The sequence below is a fragment of the Ipomoea nil genome, unplaced genomic scaffold (genome assembly GCF_001879475.1).
Source record: "Ipomoea nil cultivar Tokyo-kokei standard unplaced genomic scaffold, Asagao_1.1 scaffold2653, whole genome shotgun sequence".
NCBI classification, from domain to species: Eukaryota; Viridiplantae; Streptophyta; class Magnoliopsida; order Solanales; family Convolvulaceae; genus Ipomoea; species Ipomoea nil.
The window spans coordinates 641,285-669,212 of NW_017619081.1; the positions used below are offsets into that span (position 1 = coordinate 641,285).

At 42.7% G+C, this 27,928-nt stretch overlaps 1 protein-coding gene and 1 long non-coding RNA gene across 2 annotated transcripts; one reads left to right on the plus strand and one right to left on the minus strand.

Annotated features, from left to right (window-relative positions):
• Positions 1-437: 437 nt before the first annotated feature.
• Positions 438-848, minus strand: LOC109154781. The gene is made up of 3 exons (XR_002049786.1): positions 786-848; positions 561-685; positions 438-459 (listed from the first exon to the last, which is right to left on the minus strand). It is a non-coding gene; the product is annotated as an uncharacterized LOC109154781 (long non-coding RNA).
• A 14,251-nt stretch (positions 849-15,099) lies between these two features.
• On the plus strand, positions 15,100-22,844 carry LOC109154681. Its single transcript, XM_019302414.1, has 3 exons — positions 15,100-15,547; positions 15,884-16,387; positions 22,738-22,844. The coding sequence occupies exons 1-3, from the start codon at positions 15,100-15,102 to the stop codon at positions 22,842-22,844; spliced, it is 1,059 nt and encodes a 352-aa protein (XP_019157959.1).
• The last annotated feature ends 5,084 nt before the right edge of the window (positions 22,845-27,928 follow it).

Consider the following 27,928-nt stretch of genomic DNA (forward strand, 5'->3'; position numbering starts at 1 on the left):
ATCTTTTTTTTTGAGTGGTAGTTTACTAATGTTAAAGAAATGCATAGACTGTACAGCATGATACTCCAATATATATACAGAGTACACTGTTTTTTTTTTTTGTTTGAATCCAGTACATAGATGTTAAAAAAAGATAAATAACATCTATGTACTGGATTCAAACTATATATAAATAAAAAAAATAGGAGAAATATAAAATATGAGAAATATAAAACATAAACTTACTTTGACAAACAAAAAAACAGTGTACTATGTATTAATAAAGATAAATAACAAAAATAAATAACAAAGATAAATGTACTGGATTCCAGAGTAGAGCCTACATTAATAAAGATAAATGACAAAAATAGGAGAAATATAAAACATAAACTTACTTTGACTTAAACTCTTGAAATTCTTGAAAATCCTCATTGAACCAAAGCTTCGTAACATCATACGAACTGGTTATTCTCACTTCACCTAAAAAAATTATACAAATAGATGCACTTATTTATAGATACTATGTTTTTAGAAAATAGAAGATGACAGAAAACAGTGGAAAAAACAGTAGAGAAACTCACCACCCACAACTTTAGCCCTACAGCATTGAATGACAACAATCAGTGGTTCTTTCGAATCACTATTGTAAAAAGGCATAAGGGAAGATACATGTTCATTCCAGAGTGTACACATCATGGTGTTCTCACTGGATTAGAAACAGAAAAAAAAAACAGAAAAGTATTAAAAAAAAAAAATAAGACTGCATCATTTTCTAATGTAATCAAAGTTCATTTTAAAAAACTTACGCATTGTCTTCAATTTGAAAGTCGATTAGTTTGGTGGCCTTTCCCCCTATAATCTTGTCCACAGAATTGTAAATCTCAATTACCCTTCCAATAACATCTGCAAAATGAACAAAATATTAGCAAGAAGTACTAAAAGTATAATAAAAAAATATTAGCAGTTAGGAAAGGTAAAGTTAGTACCAATCAGTTCCTTGTCATTCACATCATCAGGATCTTTCAAAGCCAACAAACTCTTTAGTATAAACATTTTGCAAGGAAAGCCATTAGAATGTATTTCCTTCACTTGTGTTCTGTAGTTAAATTTTAGCATGAAACCATGCTCTGTAATCTTGTAGACATAGTAGTTTGTAGAAGCCATGAAGTTCTTGATTTCAAAAACTTTCCCTTCCTTGATTGTATCTCTATACTTTCCAATGTCTTTTTTGATGATACTCGCATGAATGTAGTCTCCCTGCGAATACAATAGAAAACAAATTATAGAGAACAAAACACACTAAGATTATTAGATAACATGGCATGAAAGTAGCTTAATTGAAAGACCATTAGATTAGTAGATAAAATCAGATTGGCAAATAGATAAAAGTACCTCTTCATCATGGAACAATACTTCCATGCTCTTACTGGCCTGCCCCTCTCCCCTTTTCTCGGGAACTTCATAGACACGTACTGCTCTCACTCGTATTGCCCGGAGCTGGTGTTCCGGCTTAATGTTTTTTACAGCAATGAACATGGAAGGCATGTTGAAACACCGAAAAATGCTTTCGAAAAGGTAGTAAAGTGATCTGAATTTCTGAAGTGTTTTGGCATGAAGAAGCCCGGTATTTATACATATTGAAAATTCCAAAAAACGAAGATACCAGCAGCCAATGTTTTGGAAATCGCACATCTCAATTAATGTGAATTTGAATATTGCAACTCTGCATATTCTATGTAATGTATGTAATATATATAATTCTTTCATGTAGGCCGGATCAGTTCATTATGCTTTGTTGATATTAATAGTAATCATCTTGTTTACAATACCAAAGAGTTCTACATTAATTGAACTCCTTGGGAACCAAGGATTGTATAATAATAAGAACGGCTAGGCATATTCCCAATGGGGAATCACATTACACGCGGAAAATAAATAAGCAATTAAATCGCGAATTAGGAATAAAGCAAAACTGTGTCGTTTTCATTGGGCGGGAAACAATGATTGGCAAAACTTCTTGCTTTATTATAGAGTTAGATTTTGAGAACACTTGTTTTGTTATTTTTAAGAACACAAATTATGATTTTGTAACTTGGTTGCAAGAACGTGTTTGAGTATGTGTGTGTAATACGGATATTAGATACTTGTGCGGTAAATTGTTGAATTTATCTGGTTAGATATATCTACCGAGAGTTTAAATAATATTTTGGTGTATGTTGCTTTTGTATGGTAAGAATTATTGTTGTTGTTGTTGATCAGGAATGTTGGTCATATGGTTGGTTGTATTTAGAAGTTAAAGTCTTCTCGGAACCATTTAAGTTTTAATATATATCAAGATTTTCTAAAAGAGTTTGAGATCAACTTTGAAAAATCAGTAGATAATCCTAGGCAAACTTGGAAAATGGATACATATACCCGGAATAAAAGACTTTGAAAGTTTGTAGATATTCCTAGTAGGCTTTGGGAGCCAGAAGGAAAATTTGATGACAACATTAGTTTTGGGAATGATTCTATATTGATCAATCCATTGTGTATAAAGTAAGGAAGAGATGTATTGATGTGAGCTTAATTGTACATGTTTCTAGTGTTAGTTTGAATATATTTGTGGGCCTAAGTTCATTAAATTGATACTTTAATTGCATATTCCCTTGTTTTCTCATTTAGATAGGGTTATACACTTATTTTGAATGTTTTACGGTGTTTGTTAGTGTTTTGGAACCATTTTAGATCAATTGCAAAGACAAGGGGGAAATGCTAGGACAAGCTCGGGGTCAAAACGAAGTTGCTGTTCGGGTTCAGGAGAACTCGACGCGTCGAGAAGTGCCAGCCGAGAGGTCCATAATTCCGACGTCAAACTCGACGCGTCAAGAATAAAGCAGAAAGTTTCGGTTCGGGAAATAATGAGACTCGATGCGTTGAGAATTCTGGGCGAATTTTGGAATGTTGTACGAAAGTTTCCTAATCTATTTCTATTGGGCACCCGCTATAAAAGCCCGCCTTCCTCAACCGCATATGCTGAGTGATAGTGTAAATTCCACGTAATGCGGCCAAGGTAAAGATACGACCAAGTCAAAAGCGAGTAAAGTCTTTTATTGATCGGTAAAGGACCTAATACAATCTAAAATGGCTATTCCAAGGGCCAACTGACTGCGGTCGGGCAGCTCTGTAAATAGCCTATCGATCGTCTCCCCAAAAAAAGTCCCTTACACTGTAGCCGCCGTGGGTATTTATAGCCGCTAGGCCGGAGACACAATTCCGGCCGGCCGGCATGTAACCCACGTAGCACCCACGTGTCTTCACCCCGCGAGCCCTACCCATCAGCGCGTAACATTGCCACGTGCTTCCTCTCGGCTCTCTCGTCCAAGGATCGCCGATCGGGTGTTGAAGATATCGGTCCGAAGATGCACCGGTCGGGTCCGACCGGGTTCCTTCAGGAATATCCGACCTGTAAACCTGCATAAACAACAATAAAACACGTGGCACGTCGGTCGGGGTATTCACTACCAAGAGCCCCCCCAGCCCGGGCCTTTTTAACCGCCCGGGAAAAAACGGGACGGGATGAAGAAGTCCAATCAGCCGCCGCCAAACTTGACCGGACAGCTGTCACCTGTCGTGCCACGTGTTGACTTCTGCGCACCTCAGAGACTGCAACGGTCGCCTCGAAGTCCGGAACGGTCACCTCGCGCAAATGGGCCGTTTCCCGCCCAAATGTTTTCCTTTAAATAGGCCCTTCTGAGATTCATTTGAACTTCCACCAACCCTTCAAGTCGATCAGAGCATCTTGAGCGAGCACTCAAAGCATCGATCGAGCATTCAGATTTCAGCCTTCTTCAGCCAATTGTGATGTGCTCGATCGCCGTCATTTTCCTGACCTCCTCTCTAACGAACTCTCGGCGGTCGGAAGACAAGTGCCGCGTCTTCTGCACGACCGGCTTTGCCGCGGGATCTACAGCAAGTTTATGGCAGATAACGGTACGGTCGATCCCGGGCATGTCCTCGGGCCCCCACGCAAAGATGTCGGCAAATTCTCGGAGGATTGCCAGTACTTCCAACCGCAGCTCGGGGGTGAGGGCCCGACCAATTTTAATCTTCCTGTCCGGTCGTTCCTCGGACAGGGGAACTTCTTCAATCTCTTCGAAAGGCTCAGGTTGTTCCTTCCGATCACTGGTGGCTTCCTTTACAATGGTATTCACCCGAGAAGACGTGCCAGTATCACGTTTGTTAACGGCTTGGGTGTAACATTTCCTTGCGGATTGAACATCTCCGCGTACAACTCCGACCCCGTTCGGGGTGGGGAACTTCATGCATAGATGGGGCATGGAGATGATCCCACCGATCTTCATGATAGCCGGTCGGCCCAAGATAATGTTGTGGACGCAGTGCAGATTAACCACAACGAACTCCATTTCAGTCTTCACAGATTTGGGCGGGGTACCGATCTCGACGGGGAGCGTGATTTTTCCTTCAGGGCGTATGGTGGCCCCGGTGATTCCCGACAAGGGTACGCCGACCGGAATCAGCTCCGGCTTGTCCAATTTTAGCTTCTCAAACACGTCCAAATAAAGGACATTGGCACTGCTCCCTGTGTCCACCATGACTCTGTGGACATCGGTCCCGTTCACATCAACTGTGACCACGAGGGCTTCCATGCCGTGGTCTCCACTATTTGGCTGGTCCTCCAAAGAGAAGGTGATGGGCTCCATCTTCTGCCTTTTGCTGGTTTCACGGGAGTCTACGATCGCGACCGGGCAACTCTCCTGGGGTCGGGGTGCGTCCTCCAAACCGCCAAAGATCACATGAATGGTCGGTTTGGCCGCCGATCGGCTGCTGGATGGAGGGTCGGGGTCTCTGCGGTCTTGACCCGGCCGATCTGAACGATCGGAACGATCTGAGCGGTGGTGGGAGCGCTTGTGATCTCTCCGATCGGCAACCTTCTTGGTCTCTTCTCTTTTACCCACACACTTATCCAGCTTTCCCAAACTAAGCAAGTCTTCCAACAGCTGCCTTAAGTGTGTGCATTCCCCCGTGTCATGCCCGGCACAAAGGTGATAAGCACAGTGCTTAGACTTGTCCGGTCCGTCTTGCCCGGAATGAGGGAGGCGAATGAGATTGCAGGATTTGGCGTATTGCATAGCTTCCACTGCGGATCGGTTCAAGGCCTTAAATTCCCCTGGCCGGGTACGGGGTCGGGGATGGTCATCACCTGATCGATGCTCCGCCCGGCCAGTGGGCTTCCGGGATGAAGTCCCGACCTCCTGCAATCTTTTGACAGCGTTCGCTTCTCCGGCATTAGCATAATCCGTCACCCTTCGGAGGGCCTCTTCATATGTGGTCGGGGGATGGAGGATGAAGTCCTGGTATAAATAGCCGGCCCGGAGGGAAATGTGGAGCATATGGATGGCGGTGAGATCGTCCATCGGTTCTACTTCCCCGACCGCTGCTTTCCATTTTACCAGGAACTCGGACAGGCTCTCCCCCTCCAGTTGTTTGGCCTTCTCCGAGTACATGTAGGGCTTTCTTATGACCTTAGAGGTCACAAACTTGCGGTTGAATTTCCTCGCCAGAGTTTCAAAATCAGTGACGGAACCCGGCTGGAGTGATCTGAACCATTCCGCTGCCCGACCGGTGAGCGTGGAATAAAAATCCCTACACATTACGGCGTCAGACACACCCATCATCAACATGTTGCCATAGTAGGTGTTGACATGGACCTCAGGGTCTGTACGCCCGTCATATTCTTTGTTACCCGGGACTTGCAGATCGAGCGGGTAAGGCTGGGCCATTATCTCCGCCGTGAAGGGTGTCCTCAGTAAGGAGGCTAATTGATCGACCGGGGGCCTCACAGCGTGCTTGTTCCGAAACCGAGTGAACTCCGCTCGGAGGTCGTTGAGCATTCCTCGGGTCTCATGAAGATCGACCGTCTGGGCCGGCTCCCGAGCACGTCGTCTCCGATGTGATTTTGACCCATTGTGCCCAGACAAACCCTCCTGGCTGGCCTCTCTCATCGATGAATCTACTGAGCGCCTAGTCGGGTCCTGCGGTCCCAATCGTTGTCGCATGGCTGGGCGGAGCCGCTCGAATGCAACTTCCCGATTGGCTACTACTTCGGGATCTTCCGCCGGGGCTTGCATTTCCGGCTGTACCTGCTGAGCCTGCCCTGGTACCTCCATGGCCTCAGCACCCTAAGACCCCAACCTCGAACGAGCCGAGCGCCTAGCCCGGGAGTCGGGCTGAAGCTCCGGCTCGGTCGGCATGGTCGGGTAAATCGGAGGAGCGGAGGCTGGAGCCGTGTGCACAGGCATGTATTGGGGATAGCGGGTCGGTGGTGGGTAATACATCGGTGTACTGGGCCAATACCCATACTGTGGATGTGGAACCGGGTACAGATATTGCTCGGGAAACGGAAACTGCTGGCCGGGTGGTAGATATCCCGGTTGGATGTAGTTGACCGATTGCTGGGGGATGAGGTGGTGATAAGTTAAGGTTCAAGTCTACGGTTTGACCCTGGTACTGAGTGCGTTGATGATCATATGAGCTCACTGCATCTGCTTGCTCGTCATCGTTGAGGTTATACATGTACGGATACATTGTGAGAAAAGGAACCGGTGCTCGTCAAACGTTAGCTTTCGTGCACAAGTCCCCACAGACGGCGCCAAAATAATAGTGTAAATTTCACGTAATGCGACCAAGGTAAAGATACGACCAAGTCAAAAGCGAGTAAAGTCTTTTATTGATCGGTAAAGGACCTAATACAATCTAAAATGGCTATTCCGAGGGCCGACTGACTGCGGTCGGGCAGCTCTGTAAATAGCCTGTCGATCGTCTCCCCAAAAAAAGTCCCTTACATTGTAGCCGTCGTGGGTATTTATAGCCGCTAGGCCGGAGACACAATTTCGGCCGGCCGGCATGTAACCCACGTAGCACCCACGTGTCTTCACCCCGCGAGCCCTGCCCGTCAGCGCGTAACGTTGCCACGTGCTTCCTCTTGGCTCTCTCGTCCAAGGACCGCCGATCGGGTGTTGAAGATATCGGTCGGAAGATGCACCGGTCGGGTCCGACCGGGTTCCTTCGGGAATATCCGACCTGTAAACCTGCATAAACAACAATAAAACACGTGGCACGTTGGTCGGGGTATTCCCTACCACTGAGTTTCGGAGACAAGAAAGAAGAGAATCAAGAGCTACATGTTGTCTTTGGATGAAAGAAGAAAAGCTAGGGAGATTTGGAAGAATCACTTGGTTTATTCTTTTACTCTATTTGATTACTTGTAAACTCTTTATTTTAGTGCTATGAATTCATATTAGCCATGTGTGGCTAATTTATCTTAGAGTGTGACACCCCAAAATCCAAATTCAATTAACGGATTAATTAAGTAATTAATCCTATTTCAATTAGTGAATTAATTCCTAAAATCCTGAAAATCTAATACTTGGGGACTAATAATTGACTAGTCAACCCCAAAGTCAAAGTTGTACCTTGAGCTTTGTAAGGAGTTCCCTTGTCCCTTACATTTCCTAATGTTAGTAAGGGTATTCTTGACCATTCACATGGTGTTAGTATTGTAACCTAACCTAGTAGACCATCTCCATTCTATCCGTACACTTTCTAAAAATCTAGCTCCACCCTCTCTCTAAAAGGTGAGTAGCTTTTCTTCCAAGCCAAGTTGGAACCTTGCCAAGATTTCAAGAGTTGCTTCCAAGATTCAACCTTTCCTATATTTGGGCATCTAGGAGGGTAAGATTTAAGTTCATCTTGTGTTTTTGGTTTTATCTAAGGTGTCTTTTCTTAAAGATAGGATCTTTATGATCTTTTGGTTTGTTCTTGAAGTGGGTTTGGAAAGTGAGCCTTGTGAGGAGCTTGTTGAGGTGTAAAGTGAAGTCTTTAGTCTACAAGAGGTAACCCATGCTCTACAAAACCTATTTTGCTTACCTATATGTGATTTCTTGGATTCTACATGTGTTTTGCTATGAAATGTGAGTGTTGATGCATGATCTTGTGAAAATGCATATCTAGAGCTTGTGTTTAGGGTTCTTGTGTGCCATTGCTTGGCATTTCCTTTGATTCAAGTCATTTTGTTGTATTTGGTGAGATTTGACATGTTTTGGACTTGAATTTGAGCTTGGAGTTGAAAATCCCCGAAGGGATTATTTTGTACAGGTATATGTACCCGCGGGCGGAACGACGGGTAGAGCTCCAACCCGCCGCCCACCCGCGGGGAACGTAGGCCGGTGGGTAGTGTACCCGCGGGCGCAACCACGGGTGGGAGCCTACCTGTGGGTCTACCCGCGGGGAACACTTCGGTGTTATGATGGGATTTGTTCCCCGTGATTCTTTTGACTCGGTATTTGGTCTTTTGACTTCCCGATGTTCTTTTGTGGAACTATTTGAGTGTCTTCTTGATGTTTCGTATGTCTAGAACTATATGGTAGGATCCCATGTAGGTTTTTGGTGTCTTGATCGTGCTAAGTGTTCAACATTGTGTTTCGTTGAACCGTGATGAGTCTTGTGTGTTCTTCGGAACTACCTTTGGTTTACCCGTTTGATAAGCATGCTAGTTCGGTGTTTAAATGCTAGCGTGTGTGTTGTTTGTACCTTCTTAATGGTTGATGATAATTTGTGTTATTCATCCTTGTTGTTGTTGTGCTGTGACCCATACCTTGATTGAGTATGGTTTCATATCTTCGTTGTGATCCGTTGATTGATTCCTGTTGTGGTGTGATGCGTGTGTGGCTTTACCTGGATTGCACGATTAGTGGTATGGGACACTAGTCACCAAGATATTGCAGCGGTCCTCGTGGTGGCCGTGACGTGAATATGGAGTTGTGGCCTGAGTGATGGGTCCACGTGATTCTTGGTTGGCATGTGTTGCCGTGTATGTGTACGGTACCCTCGTGTACTATGAAATTGGTGGTCTCGTTGGTGGTCGTTGGTGGGGGACGACGGTCCCAGGAGGGAAAAGGTTGGACTAAGAAGTACAGGGGTCCTGGAGGTAATGGTTGGAAAGAAGATACAAGGTTGGGGGTAGCCATAAGGTTGGAACCGGGTATAAGGAAGGCATATCAACTCGTGATGGGTGATGTCACGAGGGCTTGTGTAGCCGTGGTTATGAATCTCTTTCTTGTGACGTGTGTAGTCACAAGGGCATGTGATGCCATTGGTCTTGTCGTTATCTTTTGTGTTGTGGTTATCCTTTGTGGTTTTGGGATGTGTTCCCGTATCCTTGTTGAGAGTGTTGAGTCTTGTGTTGACTATTGATCTTGGTTTTGACTTATATACTTATGTATTCCGTTTTGAAAATGGCTTTACAACTTATATCTTACTTATGTATGTTATTTCACATGTATTGGTGGCTTACCAGCTTTATTCGCTGACCGGGCGTCGTCCCATGTTTTATTGTGTTCTTTCAGGTGATGTCTAGGCGAGTGCGCAGTCTAGTGCCTGTTAGCATAGCTCTCCCGTTGGTTTATGGCCTGTGTGCCTACCTAGTTGTAGACTGTTGAGATCTTTTGGATAGTTGTAAACAATGCAGATTCTGTCGTAGCGTTCATCTTTGTTGGTGAACGTGGCATAACACCCCATGACTTGGATTTTTATTTATCCAGTTATCTTTTAGTCTTCCGCTGTGTTTGTTGTTTAGTTGTGTTATCTACATGTGTTAAGGTTTTGATTAGCCTGTTTTAGGGGGTGTTACATAGAGATTCTTGGATAAAAGTGTTTATGAACCTATGTACCTGTGTTCTCAGATTCTTAATATATTGATATTTGGTTTTTATACTTGTGTTGCAATTGTGATTTCATATTGTTGATGCTAAGTAGTTAGTGGTCATGATTACTTATTTCACAACTATCTTTATGTCTTAACGGGAGTTAGGATATACTTCAGAGCACCCACAATTGCACTTAACTGTTGCACCTTAGGAGATGGCATATATGTTAGGGAGTTAATTCTTAGTTATTGCACATTGGGAGATGGTAGTAGTTAAGAGTTTATTATGAATATCTGTTCTTAATTTGTTGGGTGATTATATCACGGGAGTGAATATTCACTTACGATAGAGATTACGGGAGTAACTCTTTCCCTTGTTTGCATTCTCACACTTGTTTAAACCCAGACTTAATATTGTTCTTAAGATTGACACTAGGTGATTAAGCACTTGAATCCCAGGAATCTCATTTTCTCTCTATTGTTTTCAAAAACATGCTTCTTTGTTTTTAAATTAGTTTTACCATTAATCAATCACTCTCTTCGTTAGGATCAGATTAGCTTCTCATGAATAGATTAGTAGCTAGTGTTTGATACGCCACACTTCCATGTGGATCGATAACCCGTTACTCCGGGTAATTATTTGTTTGAGAAATATACTGCAATCATGTATTTATAAGGATATAAAGAGGCCCAAGCAGGACAGGAATGGTAAAGGATATATCTCAATAATACAGGGAGAATGACAAGTAATTCTAGTGTGCCTAGCAGCCTAGAATACAGAGTCCTAATACGCCCCTCAAGCCTAGAATACATATTTATAAGCCACTCATTTTGCATAAACACTATTTCCTTCTATGAAATAGGATAGGGGAGATAAGGGGATTTAATTAATTGCTTATTGTGCTTCAAGGATTTAGAAGTGATTCACCACGAGAATGAGATAATTCTTATTTTTAATTTTTGTTTACTTGATCACAATAATTGCTTATAAATTTGGATTCGTGTGTGCATTTCCACCATTACTCTTAAGTGCGTGGTATTTTACCCTGATGAGAATGGAAGCGATTAATCATTCAGTTACAGAATTGAGATAACCTTAATACACTTAGAGAGAGAGAGCTATCTAATAGGCTATTGACTAGATCACTAACAGAATGTACATAAATAAATACATAATAATAATATTGTCTAATACTCCCCCTCAAGCACAAGGTAGGTAAGCAACCACATTGAGCTTGTCACGAAGAACAGAGAACCGAGCTGCTGGAAGTGGCTTGGTGAAGATATCTGCAAGTTGATCCTTGGTAGACACGAAGTGAACCTGGAACTTGCCAGCGGAGACTTTGTCCCGGACAAAGTGGTAGTCAACCTCAACATGCTTGGTGCGAGCGTGAAAGACCGGATTCGCACACAGGTAAGTAGCTCCCAGGTTATCACACCACAGTGTAGGTGGAGCAGTAGGGCCTAAGCCAAGATCCCGTAATAAAGACACAACCCAAGTGACCTCAGCACAAACATCAGCAAGACCCTTGTACTCAGCTTCAGTCGAAGAGCGAGCAACTGTACGTTGCTTCCGAGAGACCCAGGAGACCAGATTTTTCCCAAAGAACACAGCGTAGCCACTGATGGACTTGCGATCAACTGCACAGCCAGCCCAGTCAGAATCGGAGTATGCATGTATATCAGACGACACAGACGTAGTGATGCGAAAACCATACTCCAAAGTACCCTTAACATAGCGTAGGACACGCTTCAGTAGGCCCAGTGTTCGTCAGTAGGTGAATGCATAAACTGGAAGAGTCGGTTGACAGAATAGGACAAATTTGGACGTGTGATGGTAAGGTATTGTAGAACCCCAGCTAGACGGCAGTATTGCGTTGGATTGGCAAAAAAATCGGCGATTTGACACAAGGATGAGTCACAGATGCTGGTGTGGCTAAGGCTTTACAATCAGTCATGCCAGCTCGCTGAAGAATATCCCGCATATAACGCCGTTGGGATAGAATCATACCATCCGGAACAGTGATGGTTTCTATACCAAGAAAGAATGTGGGTTTCCTGAGGTCTCGGATCTTGAATTCCGTTGCCAGTTGCCGTAGCAAGGAATCAACCAAGGCTGTATCACTCCCGAGCATAATAATATCATCCACATACACGAGTAGGAAGACCCTGGAATCGGAGGCCGAGTAGTGGAACAGAGACACATATGTTTTTGAAGCAACAAACCCTGTGAGAATCAAGAAATCATGTAGGCGTTTAAACCAGACCCGGGGTGCCTGTTTCAACCCATACAGGGAACACTGCAAGTGACAGATATGATCGGGGTGATCAGGGTCTTCATATCCAGGCGGTTGCCGCATGTAGACGGTTTCAGCCAGGTGCCCGTTCAAAAAAAGCATTGTGGACATCCAACTGTCGGAGTGTCCACCCACGGGAAATGGCTAAAGCTAGTAGTAGCTGAACCGTAGTCGGTTTAACAACCGGGCTAAATGTCTCAAAGAAATCCAGGCCTGCTACTTGATTGTAGCCTTTGGCGACTAGTCGGGCTTTGTAGCGCTCCACTGTGCCATCGACATTCCGCTTGGTGCGAAAAACCCATTTGCACCCTACTATGTTCATGCCAGGAGTAGCAGGTACAAGTGTCCATGTGTTGTTGTGTAGTAACGCGTTGAACTCTTGGTCCATTACGTCTCGCCACTGTGGATGCCCCACCGCCTGAGAATAGCAAGTAGGGTCATCGGTGGACGCCATGAGAGTATGAAACTGCTCCTCAGTTCCCTGTGTCATGCGCTGAAGCCGCATAACATGAGCCCACTCTTGTGGCTGGACCTTACGCCTACGTCTCTTGACCACGGGGGCCGGAGCCGGAGTAGTGGTGGCGGTCGGTGATTGAGGTGAGTCACCGTTATGCCAAACGGGACTGGACCCCCACGGTAAGCTGGGTACGGGCGAGTGCGTCGTTGACTGCACTGAACTGCTAGCTGCAAAAGGGAAGTTAGTTTCGTCAAAGCGGACATGACGACAGATGTAAGTTTTCCCGGTGTTTAGGTCCATGCAGTGGTAACCCCTAAAAGATGGTGGGTAACCTAAGAAGACACACGGACTTGACCGGTACTCGATTTTATGTCGGTTGTAGGGACGGAGATACGGGAAACAAAGACACCCGAATACACGTAAATATGTGTAAGTGGGTGATGACTGATATAATCGGTAATAAGGTGTATCAAACTGTAGTGAGGCAGACGGTAATCGGTTTATAAGATATGTGGCTGTCTCGAATGCGTGATCCCAATGACGGAGTGGGACAGACGCTTGGGCCATCAGGGCAAGATCAGTCTCGACAATATGCCGATGCCGGTGCTCAACACGCCCATTTTATTCGTGTGTATAGGCACATGACTGCCTGTGCACAATCCCTAAGGTCGTAAAAAGTCTGTGCAATTTTTGGTACTCCCCCCCCTCCCCCCCCCCCCCCCAAATCAGACTGAATGGACTTGATAGAACGTGAAAACGTACGTTCTACCGTCGCCCGAAAAACATCAAAGATTTTGTATATATCGGTTTTGAGTCGTAAAGGATAATACCAATAATAGCGGGTGTTATCATCTACGAAGAGTACAAAATATCGCGAGCCATCCGCGGAAAGAACAGGTGCGGGGCCCCAAATATCAGTATAAACGAGATCTAAAATATTATTGCTAGACTTGGCTACCCTATCTAGCGGGAATCGAGAGGATTTCCCAAGTTGACACGACGAACATAAACCAGGGATTACATTTTTATTTGTTTCAACCGGGCATTCCCGTAAGACACGTTTGAGGGCTTGTTCATGTGGGTGACCGAGACGCTGATGCCAGACTGAGGACGAGGCACGAGCAGCGACGAACGCATTATGTGAGTTAGAAACCGACAACGAGTATAACCCCCCCGAGCTTTGACCTTAAAGGAGAACCGCCTGTGTGATGGACTCCTTCACAACAAAAAAACTCGGGTGAAACTCAAAAAAACAATTATTATCTTTTGTAAAATGATTTACAGATAATAAAGAAACCGACAACTCAAGGACATGTAAAACGTTAGATAATTTTAATGGTTTAGTGACCGAAGGAATAACTGCATATCCCACACGCGAGATCCAAACCTGTGCCATTACCCACTCTGAGGACATCGTCCCCGTGATACTCCTCGGACTGTGAGACCACGCCGGAATCTGGAGTTGCGTGCGTGGAGGCGCCAGTGCCCGGCAGCCAGGACGTCACTGCCTACGTCGCCCCTCCATCTCCAGCGATTGCCACGTGCACCTGGGAGGGTGGCGGTTCGGAATATCTCCGATAGCAGAAGGCCGCCAAGTGACCTTGTGACCTGCAGATCTGACAGCGCAGACCGCCGCTCCGACCACGACCGCTACGTCCTCCTCGCTGATTGCCGCCGCGACCCCCACCATCGCGGGACTGACCACAGCCGCCATTGCCATGCTGCCGTCCACCCCGGCCGGCATACAACGCCGAGGGAACACCGCCCGTCGTTACCGGCTGGTAGATCGGAAAATCATCCGCGTGGATGAATTGTTGTGCCTATAAGTAATCCGCTAGTTGCGGGATCGTCACCGGTATACCAGTGACCGCCAGGTAAGCTGCTATCGATCGGAACTCCGACCGCAGCCCTCGGAAAACGTATAAATTCTACTCCGACAACGTCATCGGCCGTCCGGCGAGCACTAGGTCCTCGACCAGATGTTGTGCACGCCCGAGATACTCCGGTGTCGAGCTATCCCCTGTCGAAGCGACTGGAACTGCCCCATGAGATTGAGGCAGCGAACCTGTGAAGAAGAACCAAGTGCTGTCTCCGCCGCAAGCCATACTGCCCGGGAAGTTGTCTGGCCAAGTGTGAGATATACATCACCTCCTTCAAGATCGATGACATGAGCAAGGATAGGATGGAGGCGGTGTCGTCGGACTGCTCAACGACGAGGAGTTCGACGAACGGAGCTGGGCAAGGGCGCGATCTGTCGATGAAGCCAAGTAATCGCTGGCCGCGTAGAAACGGGATAATCTGGGTCCTCCAGTATAAATAGTTCCGATGGGTGAGTTTTAGTGACACAAAATGGTGTGCACTGGGAAGGGATTTTGGGGTGGTGTTTGGGGAGGAGATAGTGGTGGTGGTGAGTCATAGTTCGGAACTTTGAGACATCGTCAAACGGAAGGAGGGGAGAGAAGAAAACAATAGATTTCTACTGGCTAACTGATACCAGATGAGAATGGAAGCGATTAATCATTCAGTAACAATAGATTTCTATTGGCTAACTGATACCAGATGAGAATGGAAGTGATTAATCATTCAGTTATAGAATTGAGATAACCTTAATACACTTAGAGAGAGAGAGATTTATCTAATAGGCTATTGACTAGATCACTATGGGAAAAAGTTTGAAAGACTTTCAGGGGATGCCGATACCCAATTTAGTTAATCTTTCTAGAACAACCAATCGGTTGATACGGGAGGAATTGGCATATGATATTAATGTAATGAAGGAAGAGAATGATACTTTGGTGGAGAAACTAACTGAAGAGCAAAAAACAATATATGACAACGTATTGCAAGATTCTGAGAATAATCTTGGAGGACTCTTTTTTGTTTATGGATACGGTGGAACGGGAAAAACATTCTTGTGGAGAGCATTATCTTCTGCTATAAGGTCAAAGGGTGAGATAGTTTTGAATGTTGCATCAAGTGGCATAGCTTCTCTTCTATTACCCGGGGGTAGAACTGCACATTCAAGGTTCGCAATACAGATCGCTGTTAATGAAGATTCAACCTGCAATATCAGCCAAAGCAGTCCTTTGGCACACTTGATTATGCAAAGTAGGTTGATCATTTGGGACGAGGCACCAATGATGCATAATTCTGCTTTGAAGCTTTGGCCGATCTATGAGAGATATAATGCGTGCCAAAAATCCAAATAGCTTCGATATGACTTTTGGTGGAAAATAGTGGTGTTAGGTGGAGATTTCAGACAGACTCTACCAGTCATTCCAAAGGGCACGAGGCAAGATATTGTGCGAGCAAGTATAAATTCATCCTATCTTTGGAGAAGCTATAAAGTGTTTAGGTAAACAAAGAATCTACGGCTTAGGGCTTTGAAATCAGATAGTGAAGTTCAAGATATTGCGAATTTTGCAAAGTGGATTGCTAATATAGGTGATGGAACAATTGGTGATTCAATGGATGGAGAATCCTTCTCTCAGATAAATATTCCTGAACAATTTTTGCTCACGTGTGGAGAGGATCCTATTGCTACAATTGTTGATAGCACATTCCCTATGTTTCGCAGTGGCCACAGAGATCATGAATATCTAAAAGATCGTGCCATCCTGGCACCAACTTTGGATGTTGTAGATACAGTCAACGAATACATGAATGACTATAACAATGCTGAAGGAAGGATGTATATCAGTTGTGATTCGGTATGCAAATCTGATTCTAATGTTGACATGCTGGCTGATCTGCACACACCGGAATTTTTAAATGGCTTACGATGTTCTGGAGTTCCAAATCACTCATTGACTCTAAAAGTTGGCTCACCAGTTATGCTCTTAAGAAATATTGATCACTCATTGGGGTTGTGCAATGGTACAAGGATGATTATTTCAAAGTTGGCGGATCATGTTTTAGAAGCTCAAATACTGTCCGGATCAAGTCCTGGTACAAAGGTCTTAATTCCAAGTGTTAAAATGGTTCACCTTAAGTGTTACAATGATGCACCTTAAGTGTTAAAATGGCGCACCTTTAGTGTTAAAATGACGCACCTTTAGTGTTAAAAATGATGCACCTTAAGTATTAAAATGACATACCTTAAGTGTTAAAATGACACACCTTAAGTATTAAAATGACGCACTTTAAGCTTTGAAAATACGCACCTTAAGTTTTAGAACTGGCGCACCTTAAGTTTTCAAGTGTATAACTGACACACTTTAAGTGTTAAAATGGTGCACCGTAAGTATTAAATGACGCACCTTAAGATTTGATAATACACACCTTAAGCTTTTAACAATATACAAAATTGTCATAATGCCACCGCGTTTTTTTAATGTTCATTCTAGACAGTTGATTTTGACAGGATCAATGGCTATGATTAATCTGCATGTTTTATCTGTAGACCTCCTTGGCATTTGATCTTGTGTGTGTGTGTGTGTGTGTGTGCGCGCGTGTGTGTGAATAGACTTTGGATCCCATGAGAACACATCCTCAGAGAGGAAACTAAGAACAAACTCAACTTTATATCTGACAAAATTAGATGGTTTTTATCAGATTAAAAAAAAAAAAAAAAAAAAAAAAAAAAAAAAAAAAAAGTGGTCGCATTTTCATACTACTGACTCTGTTACAATGTAGTATATGTTTATAACTGCTTTCTCAGCCTACTAAGCCACTTCGTGTCACTAGATCACAATGTCATTGGGTATGTATTTATTATATGCACCTAACTTACCTTAATCAAGGAAGTCCTCCATATCACTCCTGACTTCCCCATGACATTAATATATACAAGCTTGTTCGCCAAATTAAATTATTTAATTTGTTTTCAACCCAAATAATGGAATTTGGATATTTGGTGATGATATGATTTTCCTAACAACAAACAATCAAATATTTGATAAAAATGAAAAATATATAAAAATAAATCAAGTTAATTACAAAGCAAAAAATCTACTTGCATGGCCATATTCATTCTCCCCACCAGCAGAAGTGGATGCACTTTTGTTTTTATTTTATAAATTAGATGTTTAATTAGGTGTACACATTAATTTTTTATTTGATATAATATATATATATATATATATCAAATAAAAAAAATAATGTGCACACCTAAATAAATAAATTATTATATTAATACTTTTACCCTATTCAAGTAAATATCATATCGAATTTCACTGTTATAAAAATAATGAAAAACAAAACTTAGAAAATTTGAATATTTCAAGGGAAAGCTAAAAGTTTTGAGGTTGACAAATAAATTTTTAAACTATTTTTATATTGTAATAAAAATTATTTTCAAAAATCATTTACTTGTTTTGTTATTGTTTTGGGTGCTATTGACTTTATTACAATGTACAAGACTCGAACCCACAATCTCTCACATAAAAAAGTAATTTGGTGTCATTAGACCACAAGGTCCCTACTTGTTTTGTTATTTTTAAGAACACAACTTATGATTTTGTAACTTGGTTGCAAGAACGTGTTTGAGTATGTGTGTGTAATATGGATATTAGTTACATATGTGGTAAATTGTTGAATTTATTTGCTTAGACATGTCTACCGAAAGTTTAAATAATATTTTTGTGTTGTGGAATTAAACATATTATTTTTGTATGGTAGGAATTATTGTTGTTGTTGTTGATCAGGAATGTTGGTCATATGGTTGGTTGTATTTAGAAGTTAAAGTCTTCTCGGAACATTTAAGTTTTAATATATATCAAGATTTTTCGAAAGAGTCTGAGATCAACTTTGAAAAATCAGTAGATAATCCTAGGTAAACTTAGCTTGGGAAATCGATACATATACTCGGGATAAAAGACTTTGAAAGTTTGTAGATATTTCTAGTAGGCTTTGGGAGCCAGAAGGAAACTTTGATGAGAACATTAGTTCTGGGAATGATTCTATATTGATCAATTTATTGTGTATCAAGTTAGGAACAGATCGGATGTATTTATAAGGATCTAAAGAGTCACAAGCAGGACATGAATGGTAAAGGATATATCTGAATAATACAGGAAGAATGACAAGTAATCCTAGTGTGCCTAAAATACTGAATCCTAATACGCCATCAAGCCTAGAATAAAGATTTCTAAGCCACTCCTTAGGCATAAACTCTATTTCCTTCTATAAAAATAGGGGAGATAGGGGAATTTAATTGCTTATTGTGCTTCAAGGACTTATAAAGTTAGAAGTGATTCACCACGAGAATGGAATAATTCTTGGTCTTAATTTTTGTTTACTTGATCACAATAGTTGCTTATAAATTTGGATTCTTGTGTGCATTTTCACCATAACTCTTAAGTGCGTGGTATTTTACCCCTAATCCTTAGGTCCTCAAACATTTAGAAGATTGTGTTTTCTTACTTGGGTCCGTGTTTTATTTTATTGAGTTATTTAGTGTTTGCTATTTATTATTGTCTTAAATTGCAATTCAAATGATATTGAACTAACGTTACATGAATTACTTAATTTCTTGTTTTATCTTCCTATTTTGGTGTTGCATAATTATTGTGTCACATCCTAATCCTAGAGAATGACATTTCATACATACCCATCTTTACTCATCTGTTCACCAACTTTTTGACACTACTGCCATATCTACTATATCGGGAGATCCATTTGTGGTGAATAGCTAGAACCCAGAGATTGAAAAGTGCACGTTTTAAAATTAGAAAAAATTACTAAAATTTCGTTGTAATTTTTTCTTTCCTAACTCTAGAATAGTTCGTTAGATCCTACCAGATAAATGGTTGAGATTTACTCACATATATATATATATATATATATATATATATATATATATATATATATAGAGAGAGAGAGAGAGAGGGGGGGGGGAGAGAGGGGAGCAAGGTCATCTCGTTTATATCACATCAGTATATACTTGCTAGTTCACCTAATTTTTTGTCCTCAGCCAAAATTATTGGATATTTGATGATACAATTAAGCTCAATCATTGCAATTTTATTTGTTTTTTTTTTCTAACAACAAACAATGATGTATTTTATTAAAAAATAAAACTAAATAAAAATAAAATCACCAAGTGACAAATCTAAATGGCCACATACATGCTCCCCACCACTAAAGTGGCTATATTTGTGTTGTCATTTTTGAAAAGTACATGTTTAAGTAGAAGGTGTACGCATTAGAGTTATTTTAAGTGATAAAAATCCCGTCTGACAGGACACATTATAATTGATTAATTATTAAATCATAATCTCACCTAATTAGAGGTGCAAATAAGTTGAGTCCTAACGAGTTGCACAGTTAATAATTCGAGTTTATTCAAATTCAAACTTGAGTTTACTTGTTAAATAATATAATCAAGTTGAGTTCGAGCTTAAAATTTTTAGGCGTGTAGCTTGTCAAACCGCTTGCAAGCTCCCCGCTCCCTCCCCCTCCCCCTCTACATGTGTGTATAACTTAACTCTCGTATGTATAACAAGGCGAACTCGAATTTAAATTTTTAAGCTCAATTGAACTTAGTACTATATTTATTTCAAAATCAAATTTAAATTATTCTAAGTTCAAGCTCGGCTTAACTCATTTTCACCCATGCGCCTGGTTGGATAGCTTAATAATTGTAATGTGACATATAAAGAGAGGATTATTTGGTTAGTCAGTCGTGATCTTCACTACCATAAGTTTAGACTAATCATTAATCTTGGCCCTTTTGATATCTACTTTTTGGATTACAAAGCATGGCTCTAATAAATGTGATTACAATTAGCCACATACATCACAGTGACGACAAATGTATAGTTTGGATAATTTTTGAAGTGATTAAAACATATAGATAGAAATTATTAATATAAAATATTAATTGGCTTTTCAATTCGTTTTATGCAATTTTTTTTTATAAATTATATTGTGCCTGTTAATGTCAAAGATTATGGAGTTTAATAATGGTATTAACTTGTGATTTTAAGTAAGAAAGTATAGGTAGTCAAAAAAAGTAAGAAGTATAGGTTTCCCTTTAAATGTATTAGAAATATACATTACATTTTCAATTTTAATTAATTATAAAATTTAAAGTATAAATATTTAATAAAAAATAATTAAAATGACATCACTGTTACCATTCCAAACAGAAGGTCAAGGTTCCTGTCTCATTCCGATCAAGGATGTTGACATAATCATGTTGAGCAGATACTATAGATATATAGGGTAAGATTGTAATCACCAAAAAATAATTAAAATAATAGAGATATTTTTTTTGTTAGACCACGAGGTATCCTGAGCATGTCTTAACTGTAGGAAGCACCTTTAAACCCGTATCATACTAAGTTTAATCTCCATTCACACCGGGCCAGCCCAATTAACGTTATTTAAATGTAATTAAAATATATAGTTATTCCACAATCCAAACCAAACACATAAGGTAATCTTACATTCCCAAAATCTCACATTACCTTCCTAGAGGTAATCCTATTACCTGGGGTAATCCAAGATTCCGTGAACCAAACGCCAAGATTGTGCTTTCTTGCTTGGGTCCGTGTTTTATTTTATTGAGTTATCTAGTGTTTGCTATTTATTATTGTCTTAAATTGCAATTCAAATGATATTGAAATAATGTTACATGAATTACTTAGTTTCTTGTTTTATCTTCCTATTTTGGTGTCGCATAATTATTGTGTCACATCCTAATCCTAGAGAATGACTCCCTTCTTCGCCCTTTTGAGTTGGATGAGGTGAAATCTGCAATTTTTTCAATATTTTCTGATAAGGCGCCTGACCCGGGTGGAATGAATTCGGGTTTCTACTAGAATTTTTGGGATGTTGTAGGGATGGATGTGTCAGCTTTTGTGATAAATTGTTTGAATAACTGCTCTTTTCTCGTTGGCCTAAATGACACTAATGTAGTTCTTATCCCAAAGAAAAGTGTGCCTGAGATTGTGACCGATTTGAGACCCATTGCCTTGTGTAATGTTGTCTATAAAATTATCGGTAAGATGATTGCTAACAGAATGAAACCGTTCTTGGGGGACTTCATCTCGGAGTCACAAAGTGCCATTGTACCGACAAGGCTTATCACTAACAATTCTAGTTGCAGCTGAGGTAGGTCACTTCTTGAACAGAAAGCAGTGTGGTATTACTGGGTGGGGTGCTTTAAAGTTAGACATGGAAAAAGCATATGGCATGATGGAATGGTCGTTCCTTCGTAAGACGTTGTTGGCCCTGGGTTTTGATTCTCGTTAATTGATTTGATTATGCTCTATGTGACTACTATTTCTTATACCATTACGGTGAATGGTGTCAGTAGTGGTCGTTTAGCTCCTACTCGCGGCCTCAGGCAGGGCGACCCTCTCTCCCCTATTTATTTATTATATGTGCTAAGGGTCTATCTTTATTACTCCAAAAAGCGCAGTTTGAGGGCGCCATCCACGGGTGCAGGGTGGCCAGAGGGACACCTCCTATCTCCCATCTCTTTTTTTGCAGATGATAGCCTCTTGTTCTTTAAAGCCAATGCTTAGGAAGCTAGTGTTGTTAAGTAGTGCCTAACCAAGTATGAGATGTTATCAGGTCAGGTTGTGAATTTTCACAAATCTAATATCTGTTTTAGCAGGAATACTTCGGGGGTTGTGAGAGTAGAGGTGGCAGCTCTGTTAGGCGTGAGTCAAGCAACTAACTTTGGTAAATATCTGGGTTTGCCATCGTTTGTGGGCAGACAGAAAAAGGCTGTGTTTTCTTACATAGAAGTCAAGATTAAACAGATGATTGGTTCCTAGAATAAGAAGTTACTGACCCACGCAGGTAAGGAAGTTCTTTTGAAATGTGTGGCTCAATCTATGCCCACATTTTCTATAAGTGTTTTTTTTTTTTTTTTTTTTTTTTTTTTTTGCTTCCTGAGTCAGTTTGTGTATCTATTGAGAGGACCATGAATAGGTACTGGTGGGGCAATGGAGGAGAGAGAGGAGTCCATTAGAAGGCTTGGAATCGTCTTTGTGTCCCTAAGAAGTTTGGGGGATTGGATTTTAAGGATCTTCGTGCTTTTAATGTGGCAATGTTAGGGAAGCAGGCCTGGCATTTTCTTACAGATCCTACCTCTCTGGCAGCTAGAGTTTATAAGGGTCGTTATTTCCCCAAGTCATCCTTTATTGATACATCTATAGGGAATTGCCGGAGTTATTGTTAGCAAAGTATTATAGCGGCTCATGATCTTGTATGTAGTGGTGTGAGGAGAAGAATAGTGAATGGTAATAATACTTTGATTTGGGGACATCCCTAGTTACCTGATGACCCAAGTCCACTGATACAAACTAATATACTTGCTGAGTTGAATGGGGCTTTGGTTTCAGGTTTGATTGATCCTATTTCCAATTCTTGGGTTCTGGATATCTTGTCTGACATTTTTATTCATGAGGATGTGGCTCACATATCTAGGACCCCTGTTAGCCCAGATTGAGGATTCATGGTACTAGCTTAGTGATCCCAAGGGATGCTTTCGGTCAAGAGTGGTTACAGGCACATTATTGGTAACTATGACTCTAGCCCAAATGATTTTGATAAATGGATTGCTTTGTGGAAGCTGAAAGTCCCTCCCAAGTGGAGGGCTTTCTTAAGGAGAGTCTTAAGTGATATCCTCCCTACTATTATAAATTTGCTTATAAAGAGGTTGAAAGTGGATCCCATGTGTCCTATGTGTGGCTTAGATCATGAGAATGTTATGCATGCCCTTGTTTTGTGTGATTATTCCAGGCTCGTATGGAATGAATCATCCCTTCCCATCACAAATATTGTTGGAAACACTTTTGCTATGTGGCTCAAAAATGTAATGATATGCATGACAGAGGAAGAAGTTGGACTCGTGGCTGCTGTCCTTTACCAGCTGTGGCGGCCGAGGAATCGGGCAGTGTGGAATGGGGCGCTGCCGTTGCCAAGACAAACGTGGAATGCCGCGGTAGCTTCTCTGCATCTTTTCCGCCAGTTCTAGCACCAGAATTCACCTCCTACAGTAACCATCAGTAGTGCGGATGGTTCACGCCTAAGATGCCACTTCGATGCAGGTTACCCGCTGTCGACAGGGGAGTCCTCTTTCGGAACGGTCTTGATCTCGCACGATGGTGCCTTCGTGGCGGCATGAAATGGCAAGCTTGGGTTTTGTTTCTCTCTGCTAATGGCGGAATCTTTGGCTTGTATGGAGGTTCTTTCTTGGCTCAAAAATCGGAATGTGTCATCTGTGGATTTGCTCACTGACTGCTCAGAGTTACGTAACTATGTTTCTCGGGCAACTCAGCCATCCTATCCTATGTTGGGGTCATTGTGGACCAATGTTGGGCCTCTTTGTCTTTGTTTTCTAGTTGCTCTTTAAGTTACGTATCTAGAACTTTAAATTTTCATGCTCACACTTTAACTACTGCAGCTTTTGTTCAGGATTCTGTTCAGGATTGTTCTATGTACTAGGACGGTGTCCCTCCAGACTCTATTGCTTTGCTGATTCATTAATATACTACAGCAGTTTCCTTTCAATATATATATATATATATATATATATATATATATATATATATATATATATATATATATATATATATATATATACACACACAGAGAGAGAGAGAGTGTGTGTGTGTGTGTTGATGTTATCTTCTTTTTAACGAGGCAGCTAGTGCAATACATAAATGCATACATATCACATTATCATGTACACTTTTTATCAATTAGGTTTTCTTCCACAAGATTTTTCTAATAAAGGTTTTAACAAGGCATGAGTATGATATAGTAATTTCCGAGGGGAAGTGTTGTGAATAAATATATGTGGACATTACTATCGGTATTATACATTTATACTATGATAATACCTCTTCATCTTTTGTAGTATTGTAGTTATACTAGAACGTACTCTGTATATTTTGTATATATTATACTGAAAGATTGATGATATTCTCCGTATCTCGTCTTCTCTTTACTATATTCTTATTATCTTCCTACAATCAGAATGATATAACAGTTCACGCAAGGATACGTCCGATTCACAAAAAAAGTTCAAATAAACAATATTCAATAAAATTTACAAATACTACTGACAGGATAATAAGGCTGGCACCCGACCCGGATCATAAGTGGGCATCTGACCCGGCGCCATATTTTACCCGGCACCACATGGAGACCCAACGGGCAAAACTCCAATGGACAGAATTCCAACAGGTGTCACCTTTATTGCAATTGAAGCCACCATTGATGAGAGAGAATTAAAGGCTTGGCTCCCCATTTATGTCTCATGTTGTTACCGTTGGCACCTTCGTATAAGTAGATGCTCCCCTCAGCTTGAGGGGACACGTTCAATACTCTGGACAAAGACACATTGTACTTTCTATACTAAGACACTAAGGCAATACAACTATTGTCATTCTTTCACACAGCGTTATTCAAATATTATTATTACCGGTAACATATTTACCATCATTGGTGCTTTCATTGAGAGCCTGAGTCCCACACTCAAGTAGGCGGCGACACACACAACTCATTCCTCTTTCAACAGCAAGCTTGAATGAATGGTGTCCCACAGCTCCCACGGTTCCGCAACGTGAACAATGGCAATGCCTCAGGTGACCTTCGGGACCAACTCACCAACAATCACGGAGGGGACCTTCGAGAACAGCTCAACAACGGGAGGCCCGGGGACCTTCGAGACCAACTCAACAATGGAGGGGCGAACCAAGCCGTGAACCTCCAGGCGACTGCCGATGTCATTCAGCAAGCAGTTACGGTGGTGCTAAATCAGGTGGCGATGGGACTGCAAGGCCAAGTGTCCCCGCCGCTGCCCCAGGAAATAGCGGTAGAGACCCATAGAAGTGGACCGGCCAGACGGCAACCAGGCCCTTCCCAATCTGCACCAGAATGATTGGGACAGAGGGCGCCCGTGCGGCAAAGGTTAGGATCACGGGCCGAGGGGTCCTCTACCAGAGGCCCTCGCCAACACGAAAACAGAGAAGCTGAGAGATCACCCACAAAGGAGGTGGGCGAGTCTCGGGAGCCGACCCCACGCCGACACATTGATGAGTCGGCCCTACGTCGGCACTCGGCGGAGAAGCGACGCGCCGATGAGCGGGTTCCACACCGACACTTGGAGGAGCGGCAGCCGGCCCCGCGCCGGCACCCTGGCGAGTCGGCCCTGGTCGAGAGGCTGTAGAGAAGAATCGAGGATTTAGCAAGAAGGGTGGAGGCACGGGAACAGTCGCCGGAACCCGAGGTACGAATGGCAGCACCATTCTTCCCAAGCATCATGGACGTACCTTTGCCGAGGGACTTTAGGTTGCCCGCCATCAAAGAGTACACGGGGGCCACTGACCCACGTGTCCACATGACGAGGTACAAGGCTGATATGATAATAATCGGGGCAGGGGACGCCATCATGTGCCGAGCGTTCTTGTCTACCCTGGATGGAGCGGCCCAAGACTGGTTCAACACCATCCCGGATGGGTCAATCCAAATCTTTGGGGAGTTGCCCAAGAGCTTCCTAACATACTTCTCCGGTAGCATACAGCGTAAGAAACCCTTCTCTCACCTCTGTGTAGTGAAGCAAGATAGAGGCGAGAGCCTCAAAGACTTCCTGATAAAATGGAAAAAGGAAGTCAATAATGTCTACGACTTCGACTCCAAGGCGGCGATCCTGATATTTATCCATGCCTTAAGATCAGGGTATTTCCACAAGTAGTTGAACGCCTATCACCCCCGCTCTTACGAAGATCTGATAAGGACGGCTAGCCGCTATGCCGAAGCAGACGACGTCGACAGGAAGAAGAAGGACGAAGAGGATGGTAGGAAAGGTGGAAAGCCTGGGAAAGCGGGTCCGCCCAGCCAGGCACCACTCTCGAACCACCCGACCGCAGGGAAAGGCCGAGACCACGAACGACCTCGCCTGGTCCCCTTGTGTAATTTAACTCCTCTTACCCATCCCGTCAGTGTCATCCTAAAGCAAGTTGAGGAGATGGGAATGGTAGAATTTCCCGAGGAGTGCATGAAGGTCTCCCCAAAGGCAAACCAAACAAAGTACTGCAGGTTTCATAGGCAAGCCGGCCACGATACGGATGAGTGTCACGTTTTAAAGGGACAAATAGAAGAACTCGTCCAGCAGGGTTACTTTCGACATTTCGTCAAGCGATCCAAGCAGCAGCAACAGCCGCAACACAATCCACCAACAAATGTCTGGAGGAATTAGGATGGCACCGAGCCGTCCACCTCGAACGCCAAAAAAAGAGAACACGACCAAATATCTGAGCAGAATGATAGTGAGAAAGAAACCGCGGTGGTGCCCAGACGACAAAAGAAGCACACCATACATTTTATCTATGGTGGACCCGCAGGGGGCGACACGCCCGCGGAAAGAAATAAGTGAAGCCAGCTATACGTGGGAGAAGTGGTGAGTCTTCCCAGAGAAAAGAAACAGAGACAGGAGGCCATCACCTTCTCTGATGATGACCTCCCAGAGGGCCCGTTACCCCATCGTGACGCCCTGGTGATTGAGATGGACGTCAACGATGTCATTGTCCGCCGCATCTTAGTCGACACGGGAAGCTCAGTCAATGTGATGTATTACGATGCCTTCACCAAGTTAGGAATACCTAGGAACCAGCTCAAAGAAGTACGTACCCCACTCTCTGGATTTACGTGTGATTCAGTGGAGACGGAGGGGTCAGTGGTCTTACCAGTGGAGATAGGCACGAGCCCTAACATTCGCAAACTCGACGTGGAATTCATCGTGGTAAGACTCACTTGTGCGCACAACATCATTTTGGGGAGGCCGGCACTGGAGGACCTCAAGGTCATAGTGTCTGGGGAACACTTGTGTATGAAGTTCCCTACTCTGAATGTGATAGGAGCCGTCAGAGGAGACCAGCGAGCAGCCCGCAGTTGTTACGTAACAGCATGCAAAAAGATTGGCGGAAAGAATCTACAAGTCCACACCATCTGCAAGGATGATCGATCGGGTATGGAGCTCAGAACATTTAGTTAGATATTATCAGTAATACTTTGTAGTCGTGGTCCGCCCAGACCTGTAAACAGTATTAGTAATCATGGTCTGCCCAGGATACTTCGCTCAAAGTTAATTTCTCAAGGTCACAATATTTCGTAATCATGGTCTGCCCAGGTTACTTTGCTCAAATAAAAGGTTCTCAATACCACCTTCGATCAACCACGGTCGTCACTACACTCTACAGGAGATTTAGAAAAAAAAAAAAAAAAAAAAAAAAAAAAAAAAAAAAAAAAACCGGGCCAAGGCCACGCGCCTCAGCCCAAAGTCGCGCCTCGGCCGGGCTGAGGCTGCGACTCAACCAAAAGTCGGCCGACGCCGCATTGAAAAAAAAAAAAGAAAGAAAAAAGATAGGCCGAGGCCACACTCCTCGGCCAATGGCTGAGGCACGGTGCCTCAGCCAGCGGTTGAGGCGACGCCTCGGCCGCAGGACGAGGCACACGCATCGGCCGGGTTGAGGCAGCGCCCCAGCCCGAAGCCGGCCTACGTCGCAAAAAGTAAAAATAAAAAAAATA